The 25000-nt window shown below is 48.0% G+C and overlaps 1 protein-coding gene across 1 annotated transcript in view; it reads left to right on the top strand.

The window, feature by feature from the left end:
* Positions 1–25000, top strand: part of znf827 (zinc finger protein 827) — a 46148-nt gene that overhangs the window by 13048 nt on the left and 8100 nt on the right. The window contains exons 2-12 of the mRNA XM_080837237.1: positions 1–16; positions 2253–2425; positions 3110–3605; positions 8338–8568; positions 15454–15693; positions 16750–16911; positions 20869–21006; positions 21720–21891; positions 22062–22228; positions 23598–23789; positions 24994–25000. The exon at positions 1–16 is cut by the window's left edge and continues 1304 nt beyond it; the exon at positions 24994–25000 is cut by the window's right edge and continues 171 nt beyond it. Of these exons, the coding sequence (XP_080693363.1) occupies positions 1–16; positions 2253–2425; positions 3110–3605; positions 8338–8568; positions 15454–15693; positions 16750–16911; positions 20869–21006; positions 21720–21891; positions 22062–22228; positions 23598–23789; positions 24994–25000 (1994 nt within the window). The remainder of the gene's footprint in view (positions 17–2252; positions 2426–3109; positions 3606–8337; positions 8569–15453; positions 15694–16749; positions 16912–20868; positions 21007–21719; positions 21892–22061; positions 22229–23597; positions 23790–24993) is intronic.

Genomic DNA, 25000 nt, shown 5'->3' with positions numbered 1-25000 from the left:
TCTAGCAGTCAAGCAGGTAAGACCAGTCTATGATTTGAGGGGGGGTCACTGTATATATGGTATATGTTTGACAGAGAGAAAGTATGATTATTTTCCCATTGGTTAATGTATGAAATGGGAGATGATGGTGATGGCAGAATTATAAAACAAAAAAATCAGTGTGTTCCACTTAATGTTGCCCCTCTGACAACACAAAAGGTCTGGGACTGAAGTGTAGTGTTCCACTTAACAAAGGTTTTTTTTATGTCAGTGGCCCCTTGCAGAGGACCTTGTTTCCAGGGTAGCCAAAGGACGTTTTGAGGTTGTGCCTTTTCTGACAATAAAAAGAAGAAAGAGAAAATATTTTTCTGCGTGCTCAACTGGGCATATATTGAATAGAAATGAGATTTCATAATTTTTTTATCTGGTTAAAATAAGATTAAATTGATCTGAAATATCCTCTCAAAATATAAGTCCACATTAAAACAAAAAGTGACCGGAGTCTCACAGAAGAGCAGTGTGTCAGGAGAGTGAAATTCATCAGTAGTTTGTGTTTTGGAGAACCCCCTCTGAATGTCACAGGCCACACAGCTGGAACCACACACATACTTCAGTGGTGGATGCCAAACAGTGCACAATACCATAGAAGAAGAAGAAGAATAGATAGAAGTTGAAAGAATTGCTCATTTCACACATTGAGAAACTGACTCATTGAAACGGTTATTTGAAACTGAAAAATGGTCAAATGTGGAAAAGAAATAGTAGCCGAGAGGCGTAGGTGTGCCATGCCTTCCTGCAGGGCTGTGTGTGTGTGTGTGTGTGTGTGTGTGTGTGTGTGTGTGTGTGTGTGTGTGTGTGTGTTTGTGCGTGTGCAGCCTGGGAAAGGTCTTGAGGCCCAGCGGGGGAGGGTCTGAGGGGCCGGCCTGCTCCCCAGACACACGCGGCTGTGTGTTTCCCCCTCGGACACGCGGGCCTGGTGCGGACCATGTGCTCCTCACTGCTGGAGCAGGAGCCCGGCTCAGCAGAATCCGCCAGAATTGAGGTCACGTTCGGAGCCCAGTGGGCCCAGTAGAGTTTCAACTCAGCATATATCAGGCAGCGATGAGTACGGGTCTGGTGCAGCAACAAACGAGAGGCCAGGCAAATCTTTAAGCCACTCTTTGACTGCATTATTAAAAAATGACTCGGTTTAATGCAACATCCAATCTTTAAGGCACACTTGGCTGCAGTCTTTGTCTGCATTATTAAAAAAAAAAAATGACTAGGTTTAATGCAACATTGTCATGTCCTCCCATTTCATCACATGTGTAAAGTGTGATTTCAGGATTTCTTCTGGGGGATTTTTTTTAACCCTAGTAGCCAAAATCCGCATAGGTTTCTATTCAGTTATTGGAAAGGATCACAGTTGTCATTTCTAATCCTGGAGATTAATTTTGTGTTTATGAGTTGGTTGGTGATACTGTTAGGAAACGACCAACTGTTCCTAATATCTCATTTATATCACTCAGTGTGCTTTTGCTGGAGCGTAATGAGGAGCGCACCACCGTAACCTGCTCATACCTCACGTCCTTTTTCTGCCCACCAGCAAAGACCTTCATATTTCCCTCCCATTTCCAGCAGCCATCTCCTCATGGACGAGAGGTTGGGCCACAGATGGTGGTTTTATTGTTGCAAATAGGCAGTCTCCAAGTTTTACACCCCGGGTCAATGAATGCCTGAGCGCGGTAATTTCACCAAACACTGATTACCAGATGTTTTTCAGCCGACAAGACTGGAATACTTATGAAGCCATCCCTGACAGTCCCCTCGTAGAATCTGTAATGCAATCATGCCAGCTCCTAATCAGACCAATTAAGCCCTAATGGACACAGGATATGAAGCCAACAGCAATAATGGGCTCACTAAAACATCCTTCAGTTTGGGGCTCTTTCGGCAGAGGCCATCTTTGGGCATTGATTGGGGTAATGAAGTGTTTTGACAACAGTTTCATTTCTGAAGCCAAAAGACAGAGATACGGACACACCGGAAGACATGTGTGGAGACATGGAGAGTGTTCTTAATAGTCAGAGACCTTTTGGAGTTTGTTGGTGAAGTGTGGTGGGACAACACCTTAAGTTCATGTTTGTTATCTTAAAGGAACTCGTGCTATCATGCTAACATTCTTGTACTCCCAGTGCTGACATGTTGTTCCTGCTGATGAGCAGTAAAAGTAAGTGTCTGCCCTCAGGTGAGGTATGTTTCTAAACTGAAGCACCTTTTCTTCCCCTTCTTAGGGTCCCCAGAGGAGGGGGCGAAGCCATTTCAGTGCCCGGTGTGTGGCCTGGTCATCAAGCGCAAGAGCTACTGGAAGAGACACATGGTGATCCACACCGGCTTAAAAAGCCACCAGTGTCCCCTCTGTCCCTTCCGCTGTGCTCGTAAAGACAATCTCAAGTCCCACATGAAGGTGAGCAGATGGGCTAGGGGCTACCTGCGTCGGCTGGGGACAGAGAACAGTCTGTTGCTGAAGGGTCAGTTCGGGCAGTGTTACCCCAAGGTGTTTATAATGGTCTGCTCTGAAACCCCTTTCACCAACAGACTAGTGGCCACACAGCTGAGGGTCTAAACCTCAGTTATGGCATATTAGAATGCCATTACTCACAGAACTGAAATGGGAAACAGGCTCTGAATAACCAAAATTACATTTAAATTAATGTTGTTTTAATATAGTATTATAACATGGTCAATTGCCCTTTCCCCATTGTAACACATTGAGTACTACCATGGCATTTTGGCAGTAATTCATTGCTCTGAAATCCACTCATATTTTACCGATTTTCCTACCTTTATTTTTGGCTTTTCTTTTGCACTTTGAAGGCTCTTCGTATTAAAAACCACCAAGGTTAAGGCTTTGCTTTGTGTTGCCTGTGATGCCGTGGTTGTGCTAACTTAATGTTTACCCTGTGCCACAGCCTTCAGTGCAGTTTATATCTTTACAGAGCAAAGCTCTTCGATTGATTGAATGTAGCAAATCATTGTATTACTTAATTATTGCAGTCATATCCAAGTGATCATCTCATTTTGCCATGTTGTGAACCACTGGATGAACGATGAATTATAAAAGTGAACGTGTCCTCTCGCCCAACTGCAGGTGCACCAACACCAGGATCGAGGGGAGACGTTCCAGTGTGACCTCTGTCCGTTCACCTCCTCCCGACACTTCAGCCTGAAGCTCCACATGCGCTGCCACCAGCACTTTCCCCGGTCCGACCTCAAGGTCAAAGAGGAGCCCGTCACCGACAACGAGGAAGGCGAAGGCTCTTTGCTCGGCGACGCCGGCAGTTCCGGGGACATCGCGATGACCGAAGACGTGGAGGCGTCCCCCTCGCCTCTCTCTCAGATGGACGGCCGTCTCAGGGCGTCTCCGGGCGAGAGCTCCAACCACATCCACGTCAAAGAGGAGCCGCAGGAGCGTGACGTGTCGGTGCTGTCTCCGTTCAGCCTGTGCCGGGAGCGGCCCGCCAGCAGCACCAGCTCCCTGGAGCTCCCCAGGCTCAAGGCCAGTCCCAGCGGCCCCAGCGCTGCCTCCCTCTTCAGCCCCGACATCACCACTAAGACAGCCACGGACCTGCTCATGAAGCTCTCAGGTAAGGACACTGGCTCAGACTTCTCAGGCGCTTTAGATCTTCTTCTCCTAAACCCGCTGGACAGATTACATTACCTGCATTCGGTAGTTAGCTTTAACCAGCTATCACTAACATGACAACAGAGCTTATGCCAAAATGACAAGGGCAGATGCAGCCGGGCACATTCTTCAGGTATGGACGGGGTGTTGTCAAGTGGTGTCCCTCACACTTAACTTTTCTCAGCGTGTGCCCACACTTCGCTTCAGTGCCGACTCGAAGCGGAGATTGATGTGAGGAGGTCAGCTGAGGGGTCGGCCCATAAGGTCTCAGCTAGGGCCGCCTGCTCCCCTTCACTTAATGCAGAGTAATTAGATTGAGATCTCTGAGCGCTTAAAAAAAGAGCTGGGAACATTAGATTAATTAAAAATTCATGCATAATTCATAATTAAAAAGGAATCTGTAATTGGGAATGATTAGCGCCCTCAGCTCCAGCCCCATGACCCCGGCAGAGCTGGCAGCGCTGGAAGGGCCCCTGCTCCGGTGAACTCCCCTAAGGCACAGCGTCGGCTCCACGTGGGGGGAGGGGGGTGGCTGCTCCTCTGCTCTCCAGGGCCGAGCACCGCGCCGCTCCCAGACTTCCAATCAAGTCACCCAACTCCCAGCGGACCGCAGAGGATCCTCGACAATGTCAGCTCAGTGTCGAAAGACACGCAGCACAGTTTGCAAGGAAAAGTGTCTTTACCCAGCGTGTCATTCTGAAGGAGAAGGAAGAGAGGTTTGAGACTTGGGTCACGTGGAACCATGGGAAGGGATTTTTTTTTTCTTCCTTTCTTTTTTTTTATAAAAAGGGGTTTCGGTTTATCTAAAGGGGAGCAGGATTCTTGTGATGAGTATAACTGTACTTCAGAGCTGCTCATTGATGGACTCAAAGCTGGGCTGTAGCTAGAGTATAAATTAGGATGCCAGGCAGGTATGAGCATGTAATATGGTTTGGAGAACAAGAGAATGTGTCTGTGTTCCAAGATAGCAGGAGGATATTCTGTTTGGAGAGGGATGGCCAGTATGTCTGAGAGGAGAGAGGAAGACAGCACCTCAAAGTCAGTGCCTGTGTAGAGGGACTTTAAGCACTTTCTCTACCTAGATAGCAGTGTCTCGTGGAGCTTGTAGTCGTGGTCTTGTTCTGTAGAACAATAGAGTGTGGTGGACAGAAAGAGGTGTGGTGGTGAGGAGAGGAGAGGAGAGGAGAGGAGAGGAGAGGCTCTGGGGACCGTGTGTTGAATGCAGTGCCACGCGTGGAAAAGAAGCCTGCGCGCTCCTGTGGTTTCACATTCGCTGCCACTCGCCCCAAGAGAGACAGATAAAAAGAGATGGAGGGTGTGTGGAAAACAGAAAGAGAGCGAGAGAGAGTACTGTATCCAGTAAGAACCGCACACATCCCACAAAGAGATAAACAAAAGGAGAAAAAAAAAGATCTAGCCAATGAACTTTCCCTGACCTCTGATACAGAGTAGACCATAACAGATTTTTTTTGTTCGAGTGGAGGGTCATGGTTGTGTCTCTGTGGCTTTGATTGAGCTGCTTGCTGACACAAGCCTGAGCTCTGTCCAGTTTGATCCTCTGTGCTGATTTGGGAAGATGAAAGCGGAGAGCCAGAGTGGCTTTGAAAGGTGCAGCGAAGTGGCATGCGTGCCTGCTGGAGCTGATGTTATAATGATACCCTGCACTTGGAGCAGCCACCTGTGGCACGCACGGGTCCACTGCCATACCCGACCCCACCGACCACACTGGAATTGGCAAACGAGAGCTTGCAGGCGGTGTTGCAGCTCTCAGCGTGTGTGTGTGTGTGTGTGTGTGTGTGTGTGTGTGCACGTGCACGCTGCTGCACCGTGACTGGCAGGTGGGTTATATTTGTGTGACGGGCCACATATGACAGCAACACAAAGGTCATAAGCTAAATACTAATGAAGCAGCAATTCTCTGTACTGCATAACTGAAAGAGCCGAGTGAATGGTGTAATGTACCAAGAATGCTTAATGTTTCAAAATACTATGTGTAGTCATTCAGAGCCCCCTTGCCTAATAGAGTGTATAAGCAAGGGCTAAACAGATGCTGGATGAGGATGTGAGGCTGGGCTGGCTGGCCAGGCTGACGGGCTGTGTGGTGGTGGTGGCGGCCACAGGGCCTGTAGCGGCTTGCCGGGTCCCTGGTCAGCAGAGAGAGCAGGCAGAGCTGACAGAGGCGACAGGGCTAATGAAGCCGTCTGATGGAGCCCCAGCCAGAGGTGAGCACAGGAGCAGACAAGCAGCCTCCTGGCACTCACACCAGAGAGAGAGAGGGGGGGGGGGAGTGAGGGAGTGAGGGAGAGTGGGAGGGCGAGAGGAAGAATAAAAAGAGAGTCAAAGCTGGGTGACAGCAGCAGGCCCTCAGGGGAAATGAAGGTGGCCAGTGCAATTGATGCAATACTGACCAGCTGCTCTACTGTCTCTCTCAGCGGCTCTCTCTGCTGTGTACCGCTGGATGACTCTGACAATGAGTTCATAATAAAGGTATAGGGAGACCAGTTAAGAGGAGTCCCAGCAGCTAGTCAGCTCCCCCGGTCTCTGTCATGTCACTGCAGAGGAGCTAAGGATTCTCAGCTCACAGGCTCAGCATTGAGATGCCTGTTTGAGATGCAGGCTTGAATCACTGAGATATGCTCACAGAATAATGTCAACTAAAATTGAATCGGACATATGACTGTTCCGAAGTAGAGTTATCATGTGAATTAATGGAGAATGGGACCATGCTTGGATTTGGATGCTTTCGAGCCCGTCCTGCTTAATACATAGCCTCCAAAAAAACAAACCAGCCTGCTGGATTAGGGTGATAAATAATTCAGTGCTCACTGTAACATGAATTCGGATGGAAATTCAGACTATTTTTAGCCACCATCAGAAAGGTCGCAGGAGCACCGTGACTTTGTGTCTGTACGCCTGCTTGTCCCGCTAAGAAATGTTCTCTAGCGTGTCTTTAAAGAGAGGTGAGGCAAAGGAGTGTGTGTGTGTGTGTGTGTGTGTGTGTGTGTGTGTGTATGTGTGTGTGTATGTGTTTGTGTGTGTGTGTGTGCCCCTGTCTGCTCATGGAGCAGTCTGGACACTGTCCTTAATTAGTGGCCAGCTCAGGTGCTGACCGCCGGTGTACTTAGCATGGCCGTTGGCACCTGACAGCGTGGCATTTTCACCGGTGCCACCCCGCTCACCATTCTACAGCCTGTGCCCACCTGAAGGTCACCAGTCAGAAGCTCATGGGCATCCCCCCTCAGACCGTGGCGCGTGGTGGGCAGCGGCCAGTGGCGCTCCCAACGCTCCCCGCGCTCCTGCTCCAGGCTGCCATCATCATTAATCAGGGCCGAGTCACCAAGCACAGGTTGATGACAAGCAGTGGAGACTGCTGGGTAATGGCTGAGAGAGAAGATGGCCAATGAGATCTCTGGCCTGACCGAAGAGGTGGAGTCATCGGTCAGTGCTGTAGAGCCACGAGGCCTGATGCTGCACGTTTAGGGGGAGATGGATGGGTAGTGCATGTGAAAGAGAGAGAGAGAGAGAGAGGGAGAGAGGGAGAGGGAGAGGGAGAGGAAGAGGGAGGGAGGGAGAGAGGGGGAAGAGAAATAAGCTTGTGCTTTCTCCCGCCTTCTCCTGGCATTGCTGGGATGAGGCTCCTTGTCTTGCTATTAATTATTCAGAGAAGCCTGATTAGATATGGCCCACTTCTACAACAGATCACATGAGGGAGGAGGTCTGCCTCGCTCACACTCACCGGGACCCAGAGAGGGCATACACACACACACACACACACACACACACACACATGCACACACACATGCACGCTGTGAAACTGTATGTTACGTTAAGAAGGTACAGCATGACTTTTTTTTTCATTATTTTTTCATGTTCACTCAACTACTGGTAATGCTGTGGCTTCCTTCTGTGTGTGTGTGTGTGTGTGTGTGTGTGTGTGTGTGTTTGTGTGTGTGATTGTGTGTGAGATTGTGTTCTGATGTGAGATGCCCTGCAGACCTGGAAGCACTTGTCTCTCTCTGCGTCCATCTGTTGTGCTGGCCGGCGGCTCTCCCCACTCCCTCAGCCAGCTCTGTGGAGTGCTGGACAGCCAGGCCCTCTCAAGACAGGCCCCATAACATGCTTTCAGTGAAACTACCCCGTACCCCCACACTCGTCTCAGGGAAAACACAAATCCAAACAGCCTCCAGGGTCAGAAGGAATACTTAGCTTAACTCTTGAGATGTTTGTACTCACAGAATGTACCTCTGCAGTCTGTGCCTGGCATACAGTCTTCAAATCATTGGATACTGTGACTTCAGTGCAAGCATTTCAACTCCACGCAATCCAATATCAGTCCTACTCCCTTTCACTAGGTCTATAGCTATCATGTTTCTGGTCTTTTGGTGGGCTGTAAGGAAATGCTGTACTTGAAATAACCATGCACCATATGTTCAATACAGGAAGTATCAATAATCGTGTTCATAGTTTCCTCCAGTTTTGGAGGAGAGCTGGCACATGGGATTTATATTTTACATTTAGTCATTTAGCAGAAGCTTTTGTCCAAAGCGACGCACAAGGGAGAGAACAGTCAAGCTAAGAGCAATAAAAAACCTGGTGTAACAATAAATAAGAAATAGAAAAACGTCATAGAAATTAAAAAAAGTGCAGGGATCTGGTGTACTAATTGAGAACTGTCTGTCTGTGTCCCCCTAAAGCGGCGAACCAGAAGGAGGGCCTTAAGGGCATGATCTGTGTGAAGGAGGAGCCAGGGGCCGAACCCTCCCAGAGCCCTCGGGCCCCCAGCTTCAGCTCCTTCTGCCAGGAGGGTCTGCTGGGGGGCCTGAAGCCTCGGGAGGAGGGCAGCCCCATGCTGGCCAAGAGCAGCAGTCTGCTGAGCCAGGACATCAACGTCAAAACGGCCTCGGAACTCCTCATGAAGCTCTCAGGTAAGACCAAGGGAGTGTTGTGAGAGATGGAATAAGATCACCTTGTGTGTGTGTGTGTGTGTGTGTGTGTGTGTGTGTGTGTGTGTGTGTGTGTGTGAATTAGAGAAGGGGAACGCTCTCTTTTTGGCATCTTCTGTTCTGTGAGTATCTGAGTGTCCAGTTAGGCCTGTGAACCTGTGCTCATGTGTGCTGGAGGGTCAGCCTCAGGACTGACTGTCTGTCTGTCTGACTGTCTGTCTGTCTGTGGTAGCATCTACCCCTCCAGTCTCTTCTTCCTCAACTTCCTTTTCTGTCCTGTTTTCATAGAAGTGCAGAGGAAATTGATGATCTGTACATTTCTTTATCTTTCTTTCCCTCTCTCTCCCTCTCCCCAACTCTCCTTCCTTCACTTTCTGACCCTCATCCCTTTCTCCTTTCCCACCTTTTTCTCCATCAGTCACTCCCAAGTTTTCGTCCGACAGTTGAGGGTCAATTCCTTTTCATGTTGCTCAGTCGATATCTCTTTCATCCTGTGCGGTCCCCTGCCAAAACAAACCAATCGATTGGCTTTTGGGTCCGCTGGCCAGCCACAGATTGAGCCACTGGGCGATCTTTATGTGAACTCTGTGGAGACTGAGCTGTTTTAAAAGAGCTGCTCTCTGAGAAACAGAAAACCACACAGCTCTCCCTGCTGTTCCCTCTGTACCACTGCAGTCAATACGCACGGACTGTAACTCACATGAGGACACACACACAGACACACACACACACACACACAGAAGTTCTCCACGCTGGTTGCTTCTCGGGGGTGTGTGTGTGTGTGTGTGTGTGTGTGTGTGTGTGTGTGTGTGTGTGTGTGTGTGTGTGTGTGTGTGTGTGTGTGTGTGTGTGTGTGTGTGTGTGTGTGTGTGATGGAGGAGAGGAGAGATGTTCACTCAGCAGCAGTACTCGGAGGTTGGAGAGTAGGATGTAGTGGACAGGAGAGGGTTATATGATTCACCCCATGAACTGTGTGTGTGTGTCTGTGTGCAGTGTGACACACACCTCACACCAGCTGCTATTGTTTCTGTTAGCTGTTGGTGTACAGTATGAGTCACACACAAAGATACACATACACACACACACTCTCTCTCTCTCTCTCTCTCTCAATCTATTACTGTTTAGTATGAGTCACAATCTGCCAGCACTACTTTTAACACATGTGCTGCCCAACTGCCTAGCCTCGGGGTCATGTTTCCTCGGGGTGTGTGTGTGTGTTTCCACATGTGCATGTTCATGCTTTAGAGATGCACAGAAAGGAACCAGAATGAGGGCTTGTGTGTGTGTGTGTGTGTGTGTGTGTGTGTGTGTGTGTGTGTGTGTGTGTGTGTGTGTGTGTGCACGCACATTTACTGGTGGGTAAATGTGTGATTCTGAGGAAACAAGTGAGAGATGAGTGGTGTCACACCGACAAGATTTTTTTTTCTCCTCTCTCTCTCTCTCTGCCTCTCCCCCTCTCTTCATCTCCCACTCAGCCCACCCCTCCATCCCTCCCGGCTGGCCATTCACAGCGACGCCACCACTTACCCCGCGCTGCTCTTCTGCTAGGGGCTGGTTCACACCACAGCCCTACTGCTAGCCCCCCACTTATAACACAGCCCCCCCCCCCACCACCCCCTTCCCCATCAGCTTCCCGAGGTCTGTCTCCGCAGGTCAACCCAGATTGCCATGGAAACACAATTGTCAAACGTACGTGTGTGTGTGTGTGTGTGTGTGTGTGTGTGTGTGTGTGTGTGTGTGTGTGTGTGTGTGTGTGTGCGTGTGTGTGTTTGCGCGTCACTGTGTGCATGTACCATATGGACCTACACCATATCAGTCTTTGGTTGTCCCCTTTTTTAAATGGCAAATCACCATTTCACCAGTGTTTGCCTTTGAAATGTTACTTTAAAGGTGATTTGATAAGCACTGTAATCTTCTGAAAAGCTATCATATGTGAATATGTAAAGCGAATTCATATTCAGTATTTATCATTTATCTACAATATTTACATATTTCCCCTAAAAATCAAGCTAGGATAAAAAATAAAAAAAAGATCATTGGGTCTCCACCGATAATCCTCAACCAATGGAATGGCACTTCACACATCTACCTTGCACTGCTGACATGGTATTTGTCATGTAACCAGCCACTGCTGACCTCACTGTCTCCTAACATAACCAACCAGTTGAAATCTTGCATCAGGAGTTTAAAACTGGGTCATCCTTATTTCTGGTCATTTTAGACTATTTATATCCGCACTAGCGTTTTCCTAAGAGGCCCGAGTGTGTGTCAGCTCTACATCTGTCTGCTGGGTGCTGTATGCATCCTGGGGCTAATTACTGACACACGACACAGAGCCCCACGATGCAGGTGGCACCTGGCCCACAACAGATGGGCCCTGGGGTGCGACTGCATCAGAGGACTCGCATAGGTGTGGTGATGGAGCTATGCAAGGGAGGGTTCATTTAAGACTAGTCTCCCAAAGATGCTACAAGCCAAAGAGATAGCTCCCTCTCTAAACTGGTCCAGCCTGCTTCCTGCCAAGATAACTTAATAGTCCTTAGGCTTAAGATGTTGTGTTGATGTTGTATAGTAAAGTGGTCTGTGTGTGTGTGTGTGTGTGTGTGTGTGTGTGTGTGTGTGTGTGTGTGTGTGTGTGTGTGTGTGTGTGTGTGTGTGTGTGTGTGTGAGAGAGAGAGAGAAAGAGAGAGTGAGAGTGTGTGTGGGTGTGTATGAGAGACAGTGTGTTTGTGTGTGTGTGTGTGGGTGGGTGTGAGAGTGTGGGTGTGTGTGTGTGTGGGTGTGTGAGAGAGAGAAAGAGAGAGAGAGAGTGTGTGTGTGTGTGTGGGGGGGGGGTGTGAGCGAGAAAGAGAGTGTGTGTGTGTGTGTGTGTGAGAGACCCTAGAAAGAGAGAGTGAGAGTGTGTGTGGGTGTGTATGAGAGACAGAGTTTGTTTGTGTGTGTGTGTGGGTGTGTGAGAGTGGGAGAGTGTGTGTGTGTGTGTGTGTGTGTGTGTGTGTGTGTGTGTGTGTGTGTGTGTGTGTGTGTGTGTGTGTGTGTGTGTGTGTGTGAGTGTGAGAGAGAGAAAGAAAGAGAGAGTGAGAGTGTGTGTGGGTGTGTATGAGAGACAGTGTGTTTGTGTGTGTGTGTGTGGGTGGGTGTGAGAGTGTGGGTGTGTGTGTGGGTGTGTGAGAGAGAGAAAGAGAGAGAGAGAGTGTGTGTGTGTGGGGGGGGGGGGGGGGTGTGAGCGAGAAAGAGAGTGTGTGTGTGTGTGTGTGTGTGTGTGTGTGTGTGTGAGAGACCCTAGAAAGAGAGAGTGAGAGTGTGTGTGGGTGTGTATGAGAGAGAGAGTTTGTTTGTGTGTGTGTGTGGGTGTGTGAGAGTGGGAGAGTGTGTGTGTGTGTGTGTGTGTGGGTGTGTGAGAGAGAAAGAGAGAGTGTGTGTGTGTGTGTGTGTTTGGCACCACATGCAGTCTCACACACACACAGAGTTGCTGTGCTCTCATTCTGCTTGTAGTTCCTCTGCTGTTCTCAGCTAGGCTGTGTTGGGCTGTTGTTAGTGTTGCATCATGATGTACTGAATTATTGAACGGCCCGTGGCTGGCTGGTCTGGGATCAGTGCAGTCAGGTCGCTGAGTTGCTCAAACCCTTTGAAGCATGTGAACTCTTCACCCGGAGTCTAACCCGGCCATCTTTCCCAGCCTGCTAGCAGGGAGACGCGCACACTGTGGAATGATAACTTCCCTCCTGTTCTCCCCCCCCTCCCCCTCAGTCTCTCTCGCCTTTGCTCCCGCCACCTCTTCCTACTCACTCGACTGGAGTCTCTCTCCTTCCTTAGCCTGTCTGTCTCTTCCTTTATTTTCCCTGTGGTCCTTCATTCTTTCAGCCATTCCTCTCTTCCTTTCTTTTTCACTATGCCCCCCACCCCCACACCCCCCTTTGTCTGGGCCCTCCTCCTCTGTTCTAGATTTTTGCTCTGCTGCTGCTACTGTACTTCAAAGTGTGCTTGTGACGGCAGGGTTTGAATGGCTGATAATGTGTAGCTTTGGGCGCTTGTGCAAGCAGCATTGCAGCTGAATTGTCTTGCAACCCTTGTAAGAGCCTGGTGTTATTAATTTGCCATCTGTACTTGTAGGAAAGGCCCAACTGTAAAGTGTTGTCTTACAAATACAGAATAGAGAACTCATCATATTTGTTTCTTCTGTGTGTATGTGTAGATGTGAGTGAGTGAGTGTGAGATTAGTTTGATTTACTGGCAGCTAAAAGAGCAGTAGCAGTAGCAGTAGCAGTAGCAGTAGCAGTAGCAGTAGCAGTAGTAGTAGTAGTAGTAGTAGTAGTAGTAGTAGTAGTAGTAGTAGTAGTAGTAGTAAAAAAACAAAACAACAGGAAATGAGGGCATCAAACAGCAGCTTATTTATCATCACTAAAACCCAGTGTGGCTTTCTTAAAGGACACAGCTACTCCCCGTGAAAGAAACTGGTAGTAAACAAACACGTAGAAACGTATTGCTTTTATTCTTATTTAGTAAGTACCCAAGACATGTAAACAGGGAGACCACAGAACTCTCATGAAACATGTAAACGTGCCCAGTGCCATGTACAATACATAGTTTTTGCTTCTCATGTTTAATGTGATTTAAATACAACTTGTTTCAGTCCAGGAAGGGGCTTGTTTTTGTGTGATATGTGGGTACTGTGTGTGACCTGAAGCTACCCCTTAAGTACGTAACACACAAACCTGAAAAGGAAGGGAGAATCAGGGTATCTGCTTAAAGGAGACAAATTTCTGCTCTGGTAGAAATGTGGACGCGTTAAAGTTCAGAGTTCAGTAATGCCAGACGGGGCATGCCCCACCCTAATATAATTAGCTCTGTGTGTGTGTGTGTGTGTGTGTGTGTGTGTGTGTGTGTGTTCATTTGTGTATGCCTTTTTTAACACACTGCTTGGATTGTCACACTGACCGTAGACAGCGTAGGGTCAGCCATAGCTTGTGTACGTGAGAATGAGGCCAATGACGGGCAAATATCATGCTCAGCTCACGTGACAAATGCCATCAGAATGACAGCCATTTTGTCAGGCTAACAAACAAAGACAGGTTCATTTCACAGCAAGATTTGGCACTTGGTGTATTTGTTTAAAGATTTCCTGCCTATGTCAGAGTCGAGGCAATTGTGTAGATGTGTGATTGTTTGTGTGTGTGTGTGTGTATGTGTGTGTGTGTGTGTGTGTGTGTGTGTGCGCATGAGATAGAAATAGAGAGAGAGAGACAGAAAGAGAGAGAGAGAGAGACGCCGTGTCCCCTCCCTGACCTCAGCCCGCTCTCAGGCTCCAGGCACCTTATTAAGGGATTAGAGAGCTGCTAGTTGTAAGCGTGTTCCCGCCTGGCATCGCCTCCACCAGCCCATGACACCTGGGCACACACCACATTCACACACACACACACAATTGCACAGACCCATACACACACATACACAGACACACGTACACAAGTACGAACACACACATACACATACATACACATACACACGTACAGTCACAATGTAGGTCAGATCAAATCAACAGCAATATGACAGACTCCGCCTAGTAACGGCAGGCACAGTTCAGGGGGGGTTGGGGTCATCATCAGGCTAACCACTCCTGTGCGCTTCAGACACCAAGTGCGCACAGACACACACAGACACACACAGACACACACAGACACACACAGACACACACAGACACACACAGACACACACAGACACACACAGACACACACAGACACACACACACACATCTGCGCTGTACGTCTGCAGCATTGTGAGTGTGGCTGCCCCCCTCCTCCTGCGGGTGACGGGCAGATGCCACCCCCCACTGGCACCCCATCTCTGCCTCCTGTAACCTCCTAAACCCGTCTCAGAGAGGAGAGGAGAGGCCTAGCCAGCGGCGCACTGCCATCGCTAAAGAATTCACAAAGGCTTTTTTCCGTTTCCAGAAGGAGACTTTTTCCCCTAAATGAGGAGCTGAATGGAAGACTGACTTTATAAGCCCTGGCCCTGACGGAGACCAGCATGAGATCACTTCTGCTGTCCTTTTCATGTTTTCATGCTGATGGCATCTCTCCCTCCCTCTACCCCCCTTTTTTCTTTCTCTCACTTTCTTTCTCTCTGTTTCTCTTTCTTAAATGCTCTCTGTCACTTTCTTTATCGCAGCTTTAAGTTGACTTCATGGTCAAAATAATAACATAAAAATATACTATAGCCTTATTAAGTCACAATCCTGTACACATGCAAACAAACACACCCCCATAAACATAAAATATTAAGAAAGAAAATGAACATCTTATCATGCTTACATATCACTGTTTCTTGATAGTTCCATGTGTTTTTATCACCACTTGTACTTGTGTTGTCATTGGTATATATTGTTTTGTAAGTCATTTTGGATGGACTATTCCTTCAGGTGGCCTTGGCCTCAGTGCACTGGGCTGCAGGAGGCTCAGGATGCCTCTGCCCTAGTAGAAGAGCAAGGCTTCCTCATACAGCTCATGAACATTTAGGCTTCAATCTGTAGAGCACATATTGCCTACAGATTCCATACTAAACTCCATAGTTTATTTTACTCTAACTTGACTTAGCGAGCAGTGTTGGATATTGTCTACATTTGAGCACATTTCAAGTAGATCAAGGCCTTTAAAAAAATATCCTAGTCATATTTACCATGCCTATGTGAATATTTAATTTAGGTGTTTCCTCAAATTTCAAATTACGCACAAGTTGATTCTGTTAATTGCATGCTGCATTCGCTTTTTCCAAATGCCAATCTATTTTTATTTATTTTGAAAAAGCTATATATGATGCTTTAGAGATGGAAAATATGTCTAATGATGTGTCTTTACACTTGTATCTTTTCAGAGAACAACAAGGAGGCATGTTCCCAAAAGGTGGCTGTCAAGGCAGAGCCTATGGAGGTAGACCCACCCTCTGACCCAGCACCTCTCCATTCTCACCTATTGGGATTCAGCACTTTAGGAACATGTGAGAAGAGAGAACCAATGGCAAACCTCCCAGAGACATTGGCCCGGCCTCAGAAGGATCTTTTCTCCCAGGACATATCTGTCAAGATGGCCTCTGAGCTCCTCTTCAAACTGTCAGGTACCTTCTACCAACAGCCTGATGCCTGATGGGAAACCTAAAGAAACGCATGTGCCATTCTTCCTGGGCTTTCCACAGAAGATCCCCGGTGTTGGTTTTGTGTGTGTGTGTGTGTGTGTGTGTGTGTGTGTGTGTGTGTGTGTGTGTGTGTGTGTGTGTGTGTGTGTGTGTGTGTGTGTGTGTGTGTGTGTGTGTGTGTGTGTGTGTGTGTGTGTGTGTGTGTGTGTGTGTGTGTGTTTGCTTCTTGGTAATGATGGTGAGGTTGTTGCCATGGGCTCAGTATAGCAGGCAGAGGATTAGCAGACCTGAGCTTGCCCCCGAGCGCTTGTCTGTCCCCCACTGTTACGGCTTCCTTTAAATGGCATCCAGCACCTCTAAAACACACACACATACGTACACACACACACACACACACACACACACACACACACACACAAACACAAACACACACACAATCACACACAAAGACAACACACTTCTCACTCATGCCACCCCTCTTTGGAAGTGTGTGTGTGTGTGTGTGTGTGTGTGTGTGTGTGTGTGTGTGTGCCTTCTTGCTCTGAATCGCGGCAGCTCAAGCACACTTGGCTGCACACGCCTCCTCCTCAGCTCTCCGGTGCTGCATCGCCATGGAAACACAGAGAGCCCTTCCGTCCTCAGCACGATGACAGTGGAGGGGCTTCACTGAGTGTCGTGTAGAGTGATGAGAGGTCATCAGAATACATTTGGGAGGGGGGATGGGGCACCTTGCCTATAGCTTGACGCTGCTCAACATTAAGTCTAGACCCCGAGGAAACCTCGTTTTACCTTGTTTTAACTCGGGTTACTTGGGGTGGGTGGGGGGTTATTATTTTATTGTTTTTCATACCTTTATGTCAATTCACACCAAATATCAATTCATTAGTACATTCAGCTGTGGGAAGAGCGAGTGTGCATTAGATAAGGCTCCCCCTTGCTCTCCCTTCCTATCAGCAGCTCTCATGGTAACTGTCTGTATTCTGTAGACACAGGCTTCCCTCTAATTCCTGCCTCTCACTTGCCCACTCTGTTCTCCAGAAAAAGTCAGCAAAGCCAACAACAACAAGGACAGTCCCACCCAGGGCATCAACAGGCCTTACAGTCCCTTCCTGGATGACCGCTTCAGACAATCACCCTTCAATACTCGCTCCAAGAGCTCATCGCCTGTAGAAGCCACTTCTTCAGCACAGGCCCTACAAGGTGAGCATGCATGCATAGACACACACACACGCACGCACACACACACGCACGCACACACACACACACACACACACACACACACACACACAGGCAGTCAAGTAAACAGACACACACATTCCCCTCCTTGGCTTGTCAAGAATGAATGAAAGACTGTAGCTCCTCCCTCCACTCTCCAGATTGTGCCTGTATGGTCCCACCCTCCGACTCTCTCCTTCATGTTGTCTCTGTGTCCGTGTCTACATACATCACATGTACCTTTGGATGTGGGCAATACTCAAATCATGGACAGGGAAGGGCTATCGACTCTCTTAGCATTATCCACTACTTCCCTGCTCAAAGTCGAGACACAATTATCTGTTTCTCAGTTAGAGCGTTTAAAGTCAATCTCAGATTGTGATTATGATTTTTTTTTTTTGCTGTTTCAACTGGAAATGTTGAGAACCAAGGATTATTTCGGGTGTTTTATCTACGGTAGTCAAAATGCCCCCAAAACAGGCCTGTTACTGATGATGGTGAATTAGCTGCTCCTTTAATCGTGGGGCTAGAGACATCATTGTTTTTTGTTCTGTTACTTTATAAGTGACATTGATATTACTTTTTTATTGACATGTATTTTGAAGTACCTTTAATATGCATTTAGGACTACATTTAAAAGTATTTATCCACCCACTGTGTATACTGTGCCTGCTTATTTGTGTGTGTGTGTGTGCGCGTGCGTGCGTGCGTGCGTGCGTGCGTGCTTGCGTGCGTGGGTGCTTGTGTGTGTTTGTGTGTGTGTGTGTGTGCGTGCACTTGCCTCTGCTCCCTCCATCTTCTACTCTTGCCCTGGGTCAGCTTGTGTACCGCACGGTCAGTGCTTCCGCGGCTGGCTCTAATAACACCAATTAAACCATTAACCACTTCAAGGCCTCAGCCGCCTCCGCTCCAGAGCCTCAATTACCCAGCCCACCCCGACTTCCCCAGCTGGGGTCATGACCTCTGGCCTGTGTGACCCTGTGTGACCCCTCGCTGGTGCTAAGCTAACTCTGTTATCTGCTGAAAGCCCAGGCCCATAAAACCCCTCACAGACCAGCAGCACTAGCAATAGAGAAAAACCCACAGAAAGAAAGAGTGGGGATGAGAGGGACACTCTCAAGGAGGAGAAATGAAAATAAAGGAGAAAAGAGAAAGGAAGGATAGAGAAAAGGAACAGCAAGAGAGGAGCGTTGAAGTGACTGTGAGAGACAGGTAGCAAAATAAGAGATTAAAAGAAAAGCACATTTGTGGGAGGAGAGAATAAAGCAACAACCAACCAGATGTGACATGATAAGGTGTCCCTCTCCTGCAGACCACTCCTGTGGCTCTGTGGTGTGAGGTCGCCCTCTCCTTGGCATAATGTCCTCCCCATGATCACATTGAACACACACACACACACACACACACACACACACACACAAGCTAAATGCCTCCGCACAGGAATGGTCATTTGCTGAAGTGTGTGAGTCACAGGCAGATGTTTTGGCTGATGACTGGATGACTCACAGGTTTGTGTGTGTGTGTGTGCGTGCGTGTGTGTGTGTGTGTGGTTGAGAGGGAGGGCGCTTTGAGTGGCCAGGCAGCATTTGGATTGCATCATCTGACTGCAGTCCAGATTTGAGCGTGGAGGGTGAACATTTAATTAAAGCTCCCTCTGTGGCACTCACTCTCGCCGACGTACCGCCCTGACTGCAGCCCTGTGCTCTCTAACGCCAGTCGCCTCCTGAGCCTGCTGAGCCAATGGCCAGCAGCTCCTGCAGCAGACGGGTCACAGACCCAGTACAGACATGATTGGGGTCACAGCAAACGTGTCACAGACCCAGTACAGACATGATGGGGGTCACAGCAAACGTGTCACAGACCCAGTACAGACATGATGGGGGTCACAGCAGACGTGTCACAGACCCAGTACAGACATGATAGGGACCTACAGGCGGGTCACAGACCCAGTACAGACCTGTTGGGGGGACCTTCCGGCATGATTGCAGCATGCAGATCTTTCAGACCTGTCAGATGTTTTTCTACGGTGCTCTGTAGAGACCAGATTTCAAAAATAGCGTTTTTTCCCTTTCAAATGAAAGTAATTAGCTGTCTGCAAAACACTTACAAACTGTTTTACAACTGTGTTACAAGTCTTTTATTGTCAGATGCACAGAATAACACAGGATCAGACTGGGCACTGAAAGACAATGCACCCACCATAACATAACATAGTATAACATGACATATACTCTGTACAAGTACTCTGAACATAATAGCAGCAGGGGAACATGAAGTTCCTGTTCAACAATTTTGTGTTGGCAAAGCTCTCAAGCACTAAACATTTTCAGTAAGCTATAGTGGTTGTCATGTGATGTTACAATTACTCTGTGAATCAAGATTTACAAGCAACCATTTGTCTGTATGGAATAATTTGGTATTGAAAATGTTCATTTGGAAATGTCCAACTTGATGAGAGCTGTTCAGCTGTAGCACTGGTAGCGTAGGTGCTCTCTCTTTTATCCATAATAATGACTGACATTGGCATATTGGAATCTTTCATCTGACAAGAAGGTTGCGAGCCCCTGTGTAAATGAACAGGAAGATGCAATTAGAGTGCGAGTGGCCTCCGGTCCGGTTTGGTCCACTCCTCCCACTCCAGCAGCACAATAGGAGCCAGCCCTGTCACTCCCCAGCGGTGCTGGTTCCCCTCCCGCACCCTCTCCAAGGCTGCCGCAGACACTGAGCACCCGAGTTGTCTGAGGTCCTGTCCGGAGTTTGGGTCTTGTCCCAGACAAGTGCACTCCAGGGCTGTCCTTCATGTTCTCCTCTCCAAGGCCAGTACATCTGTTCTTTAATGGCCCCTATTAAATCCTCTCTCAAATGCCAAAAAACTCCCTCTCTCTCCACCCCCGCTTCTCTGTTTTCTTTTTCTTTGCCCCTCTCTCCATCTCTCTCTTTTCCCTGTGTTTTCTCCCTCCTCCTCCTCCTCCTCCTCTTTCTCCTCCTCGTCCTCCTCCTGCTCTGGCTCTCTGGCCCAGGTTCTCACTCTCCCCCTCTCGCTCCCTTCCTCACCGTGCCCCCATCCAGCGTGCAGTACTGGATTGCTTAGGACAGCATTTGCTAAAAACGTGCCTATTTACGAGCTGGCCATGACTCCAAACTTTTCGCCGCACAACTGGAAAAATTAAAAGGCAACAAATGTTTACTGTACAAGAACTGGCACTTGCTAGGATGACCTGAATACTGCTGCTACCCATACTCGACGTCTCATCAGGCTTTTCAGCCGCACAGTTTTGAGTGTGTGTAACAGAGGACTCGGTGTGGGGTTGGCTTGCCTTGATCGTGGGAAGCACATTGCTTGTTTATGCTAGATTGCTCAAAGCCACGCAAAACAGATGATGGCTCAATCTTTCTGATCTGTAGTGTCAGAGCTGGATTAGATTTGCAGGGGCAGGTTGACGGGACAGAGACGAGAAGGCAGCCATGGTGCATGTTCCGCACGTCCCTGTCAGACACACCGTGTATTCTTTATATTTATGTCTTCATTTATTTATATATCTCTCTCCCCCCCTCTATCCTTGGGGATAGGCTGATGTGGGAAGGAGTGGTCCTGCATTTTAATTGACTTCAGGCTTCCACCTTCATCAGAAGGTTAATTCTGGCACTCTCCTTGTAGGAAAGCACACTCTCACTCATCTTTCTCTCTCTCTTTGTATTCGTGCCGTGCTTTCTAAGAGTAGGGCATAGCAGTGAGATCAGTTCCCTACAGTTGGCCCTTCCTTTGGCCAACCTCAGGTTTGCAGTTGGGAGATGCCACAACACAGAACTCGCCCGTCTTCATTCTTTTTGAACAGACCTGTTTGTGCGTGTGCGTGTGCGTGTGCGTGTGCGTGTGCGTGTGCGTGTGCGTGTGTGTGTGTGTATTTAAATTGACACTGCGTGTGTATGCCTCTGCCACAGACTCTGAGAATGCAAGTGAAGAGCCGGAGAACGGTTTGTCTCAGTGGAGACTGAACGAGCAGCTCTACCCGTGCCCAGTGTGTGGGAAAGTGTTTGGCCGACAGCAAACTCTGTCCAGACACCTGTCCTTACACACAGGTGAGCAGACACTTAAGAAGCTCAGTGCAGGGAATAGTCATCGTGAGAGACTCTCTCTCTCTTTCTCTCCCTCCCTCTCTCTCTTTCTCTCCCTCCCTGTCTCTCTCTCCCCCCATCACACACACTTACAGTCAGTCAGTCAGTCAGTCAGTCTGTCTCTATCTCTCTCTCTCTCTCTCTCTCTCTCTCTCTCTCTCTCTCTCTCTCTGTCTCTGTCTCTCTTGCTCACTCTCACACACAAACACACACACACACACCATTAAATCCCAGGCGGGTGTTGTTTGTGGTGGTGAGTAAATAAGGTTGAGTAGACTGGATTACCCTCCCTTTAAAGAGATTAGACCTCTGATTAGTCTCTATGGGAAAAGTCACAGTAATTACAACCACCCCAAAGCACTACCTAGCTGATCTTAGAACAGCAATACCATGTGCTTTCATGTAGTGTAGTGGGTTTGGTGGACTCCCTTAACTGGTCTGAGGTCACACTTACAAAATATGTAATACCACGTCAGTACTCGTCACGATAACTTGGGAATCTTGCATTATTAAATTCTGCTGTCTGTCATCATTAGATCTCTCTCGCTCTCTCTCTCGCTCTCTCTCTCTCTATCTCTTTGTATGTATGTATGTATGTATGTATGTATGTATGGATGTTTGTGTGCGTTTCTGTCTGTCTGACTTCTCTCTGTCTTTCCATCTGTGTGGCATTGCAGATGAGAGGAAATACAAGTGCCACTTGTGTCCATATGCCGCTAAGTGTCGTGCCAACCTCAACCAGCACCTGACTATTCACTCGGTCAAGCTGGTGAGCACGGACACTGAACACCTTGTTAACGCAGTGACTGGGGAGAGCAATGATGGCAAAAGCTGCTCTTTCTATTACAGGTACAGTACATGTTGGCTCATAGCCACCCCACACACTAATGGCAAATTACCACAGCCACATTCCACTCCTCCCTCTCTCTCAAACTCACTGAACGCCTCTCTCCATCTCTTCAGGTGTGTGTATTTATCTTCCCGTCTGTGTGTGTGTGTTTGTCTGCCCTCTGTTGTAGCTGCCACGTGTGTGGTTTTCAAACAGAGCTCAATGCCCAGTTTGTGAGCCACATGTCCCTGCATGTAGACAAGGAGCAGTGGATGTTCTCACTGTGCTGCACCTCTTGTGACTACGTCTCTGTTGACGAGAGCGACATCAAGTCACATATAGCTGCCGAACACTCGGGTAAGAGACGCTCACAAACAAAAAAAAAACACCTCTCATCAGTGATGCCCACACGACACCCATTGTTGACTCTTTTGATCTCGCCAGGGCTGACACAGAAGTAGCCGATGACTCAGTTGGATATTTTGAGGACTGCGAAATGATTATTTTATGTATTTATTTTAAATAGTCCTTAGTGTTGATGTACAGGGTTTCTGTGATTCAACCAATTTACTGCATTACTTTGTCACCTAATTTGATGCCCCCTTCACGGGCATGGTAATATTGTAATAGGACATGGTCACATTTATGTATTTGACTTCATAAAGTGTGACCGAAGCTGATTACAAAACAAATCTCTCTGTGACAGGCACAGAAAATGTCCTTCTTTCACTCGCTCATACCTTTTGACAGAGCTGTAGAGCCCTGAAGGTCTTGCACATTTGTATTTTATATATAAACGTTGATGCTTTGGCTGTGGTAGGATATCGAATGGTAAAGATATTGCACATGAAAATTAGCAATATTTGAATGTCCACACATTCTTGGAGGGTTTGTGTTTGAGTTGCTGTGCTTCAGACATTACTCAGACGTCTTACCTGTGTCCTGATGCTTCTCGGCAAAACAGGTGCTCCCTTACCGCCCGGTGCTGACTAACCATTTAATCAGTTCTCAAAAACATTAGTATCACTGTAGTTTAATCTTATTTTTTCTTATTAATAGCATTGTTTGTCAGGGACATAGTGACCGTGGAGGAGAGGGAGCCTGGTGTGTGTATGCATGTGTGTGTGTGTGTGTGTGTGAGAGAGAGAGAGAGAGAGAGGGATGAAGGAGGGATTGAAATGACATTGACCATTACAGAAGAACAATGCATGTGTATGTGGTTGAGCTGGCATCAGCCATTTTGTGAGCTTCAACAGCCCTTGGGAGCATTGTGTCCTGAGATGCTCCATCTTACTTGTGTTGACCATGCAGCCCCCCCCAACACACACACACACACACACACACACACACACGCACACGCACACACACACATGCAGACAGTGTACGGATCAATACCGACACTCAGTCTTGATTGGTCTAGATGCTTAGGTACAGGCGCCATGGCAATGCAGCAAATGCAGTAACCTTCAGAAATATTCGCTACAGAGGAAGACCACCAACCTATTGAATATTCCTCAAAGGACACATTGCTGTTGGTATAACATTTAAAGTGTTCCCCTTTCCCAATTATATTAAAAAGCAGCCTCATATGGCAAAAAAAGCCTACATTAAAACAATGTATATTTTACTGCCATGAGGTTTTTTTTTCCTGATTTTGCGTGTAACTATGTCATATTGAGAGTACTGTTTAAGGGGACTTAAGGGGCGTGTTTCCCTCCGTCTACAGGTCTGTCTCGTAGTCCCCTCAGTGAGACGAAGAGTACGTCCTCCTCTCTGTCCGCCCTAAGTGACTCTCTCAACAGCTCCGAAGGCGGGGACGCCACCCCAAACAGCGAGGAGCTCAAGATTCTTCTGGCCCCACCCTCCACTGGTAGCCAATCAAGCTCTGGCTCAGGGTCAGACGAGAAGTCGGAGAAAGGTGAGCGGCAATCTGAGACACCCTTTTGGACACCGCATTGGTCTTTTATTGGTCATTCATTCATGCAGTGATCTTCATTGGCTTTTCATAGACAACTTCAGAAGGTCACGGATAGCTGCACACCATGAGAAGCATGCTATTGAGCAGGTTTAAGGTTGGCCCAGTGTATTAAGAGAAAGGCTGCGGCTGCTGTTGTTTTATCATGCCAGCGGTCTGCTGCCAGTGGTAACCCCACAGCTGATCGAGGCGCTACTGAAGGCTGTGCAGACACACAAGGCGCTCAGGGGGGTGCTGTAATGGCCTGTTTGCCACCGGCCAGCGTGAGGATCAGACTCCCTCCAGTCCAGCCTGAGTGCCAGGAGAGACAGCCGCGGCTGTCAAAAGCTGCGGCAGCAGCAAGAGGCAGACCATCAGCTCTTTAAGTGACTTTGGCTGTTGGCACTTCAGGCCCCTCTATCCTGTTAGCAGCTTGGACCCGTTTAAGGAGGGCCAACCGGTGGTTAATGTGGACACTGTCAGGAAACACAAGCCTGAGGCCTACTGCTGGCTTAACTGGGCTGCCTTCAGTACTAATACATGCAAATGGGTATTGAGTGTGGCAAAAACATTTGCGTGTCCATTTCAATCAAGCTAATAGCTGTTGTAATATGCTGTAAGCCCTTATATGAGTGGCTAATAGCTGTTGTTATATGCTGTAAGGCCTTATATGAGTGGCTAATAGCTGTTGTAATATGCTGTAAGGCCTTGAATCGGTGGCAAAGCAACTTGCGTTGTTGGCAAAGAAACCTTTCTTCTTGGAAGTCCTTCCTGAAGTATTCATTGCGTCTTTTTAAATATGGTGACTTCATTCTTTAACTACAGTCTAGATGTTTGGAAAACAAACACAAGGGGCCACAGGAGTATGACTGACCATAGTGCAGTAATCAGAGCGTATGCACAACCAGGTCTGCATTCAGATTAACCTTAACTCCACATGAAGACAGAATAGTGCCCCTCTCTGAGTGCCCCCTTAGTGTGTGTATAACCCTGCTCTAGACACTAAAGGGAAAACGTATGCACAGGGTGTTTCTGAACAACTTTGTATCTCTTTTCAAAGCTGCACCCTGCCTGGTAAACTTCCGTTAGCAGCACTAACATGTAGCCATGTCTCTCTCTCTCTCCCTCTCTCTCTTTCTCTATCTCTATCTCTCTCTCCTGCTGACAGGCTTTGA

Source organism: Sprattus sprattus (assembly GCF_963457725.1).
Source record: "Sprattus sprattus genome assembly, chromosome: 4".
Taxonomy (NCBI): Eukaryota; Metazoa; Chordata; class Actinopteri; order Clupeiformes; family Clupeidae; genus Sprattus; species Sprattus sprattus.
This window is presented reverse-complemented; position numbering and strand designations above follow the sequence as displayed.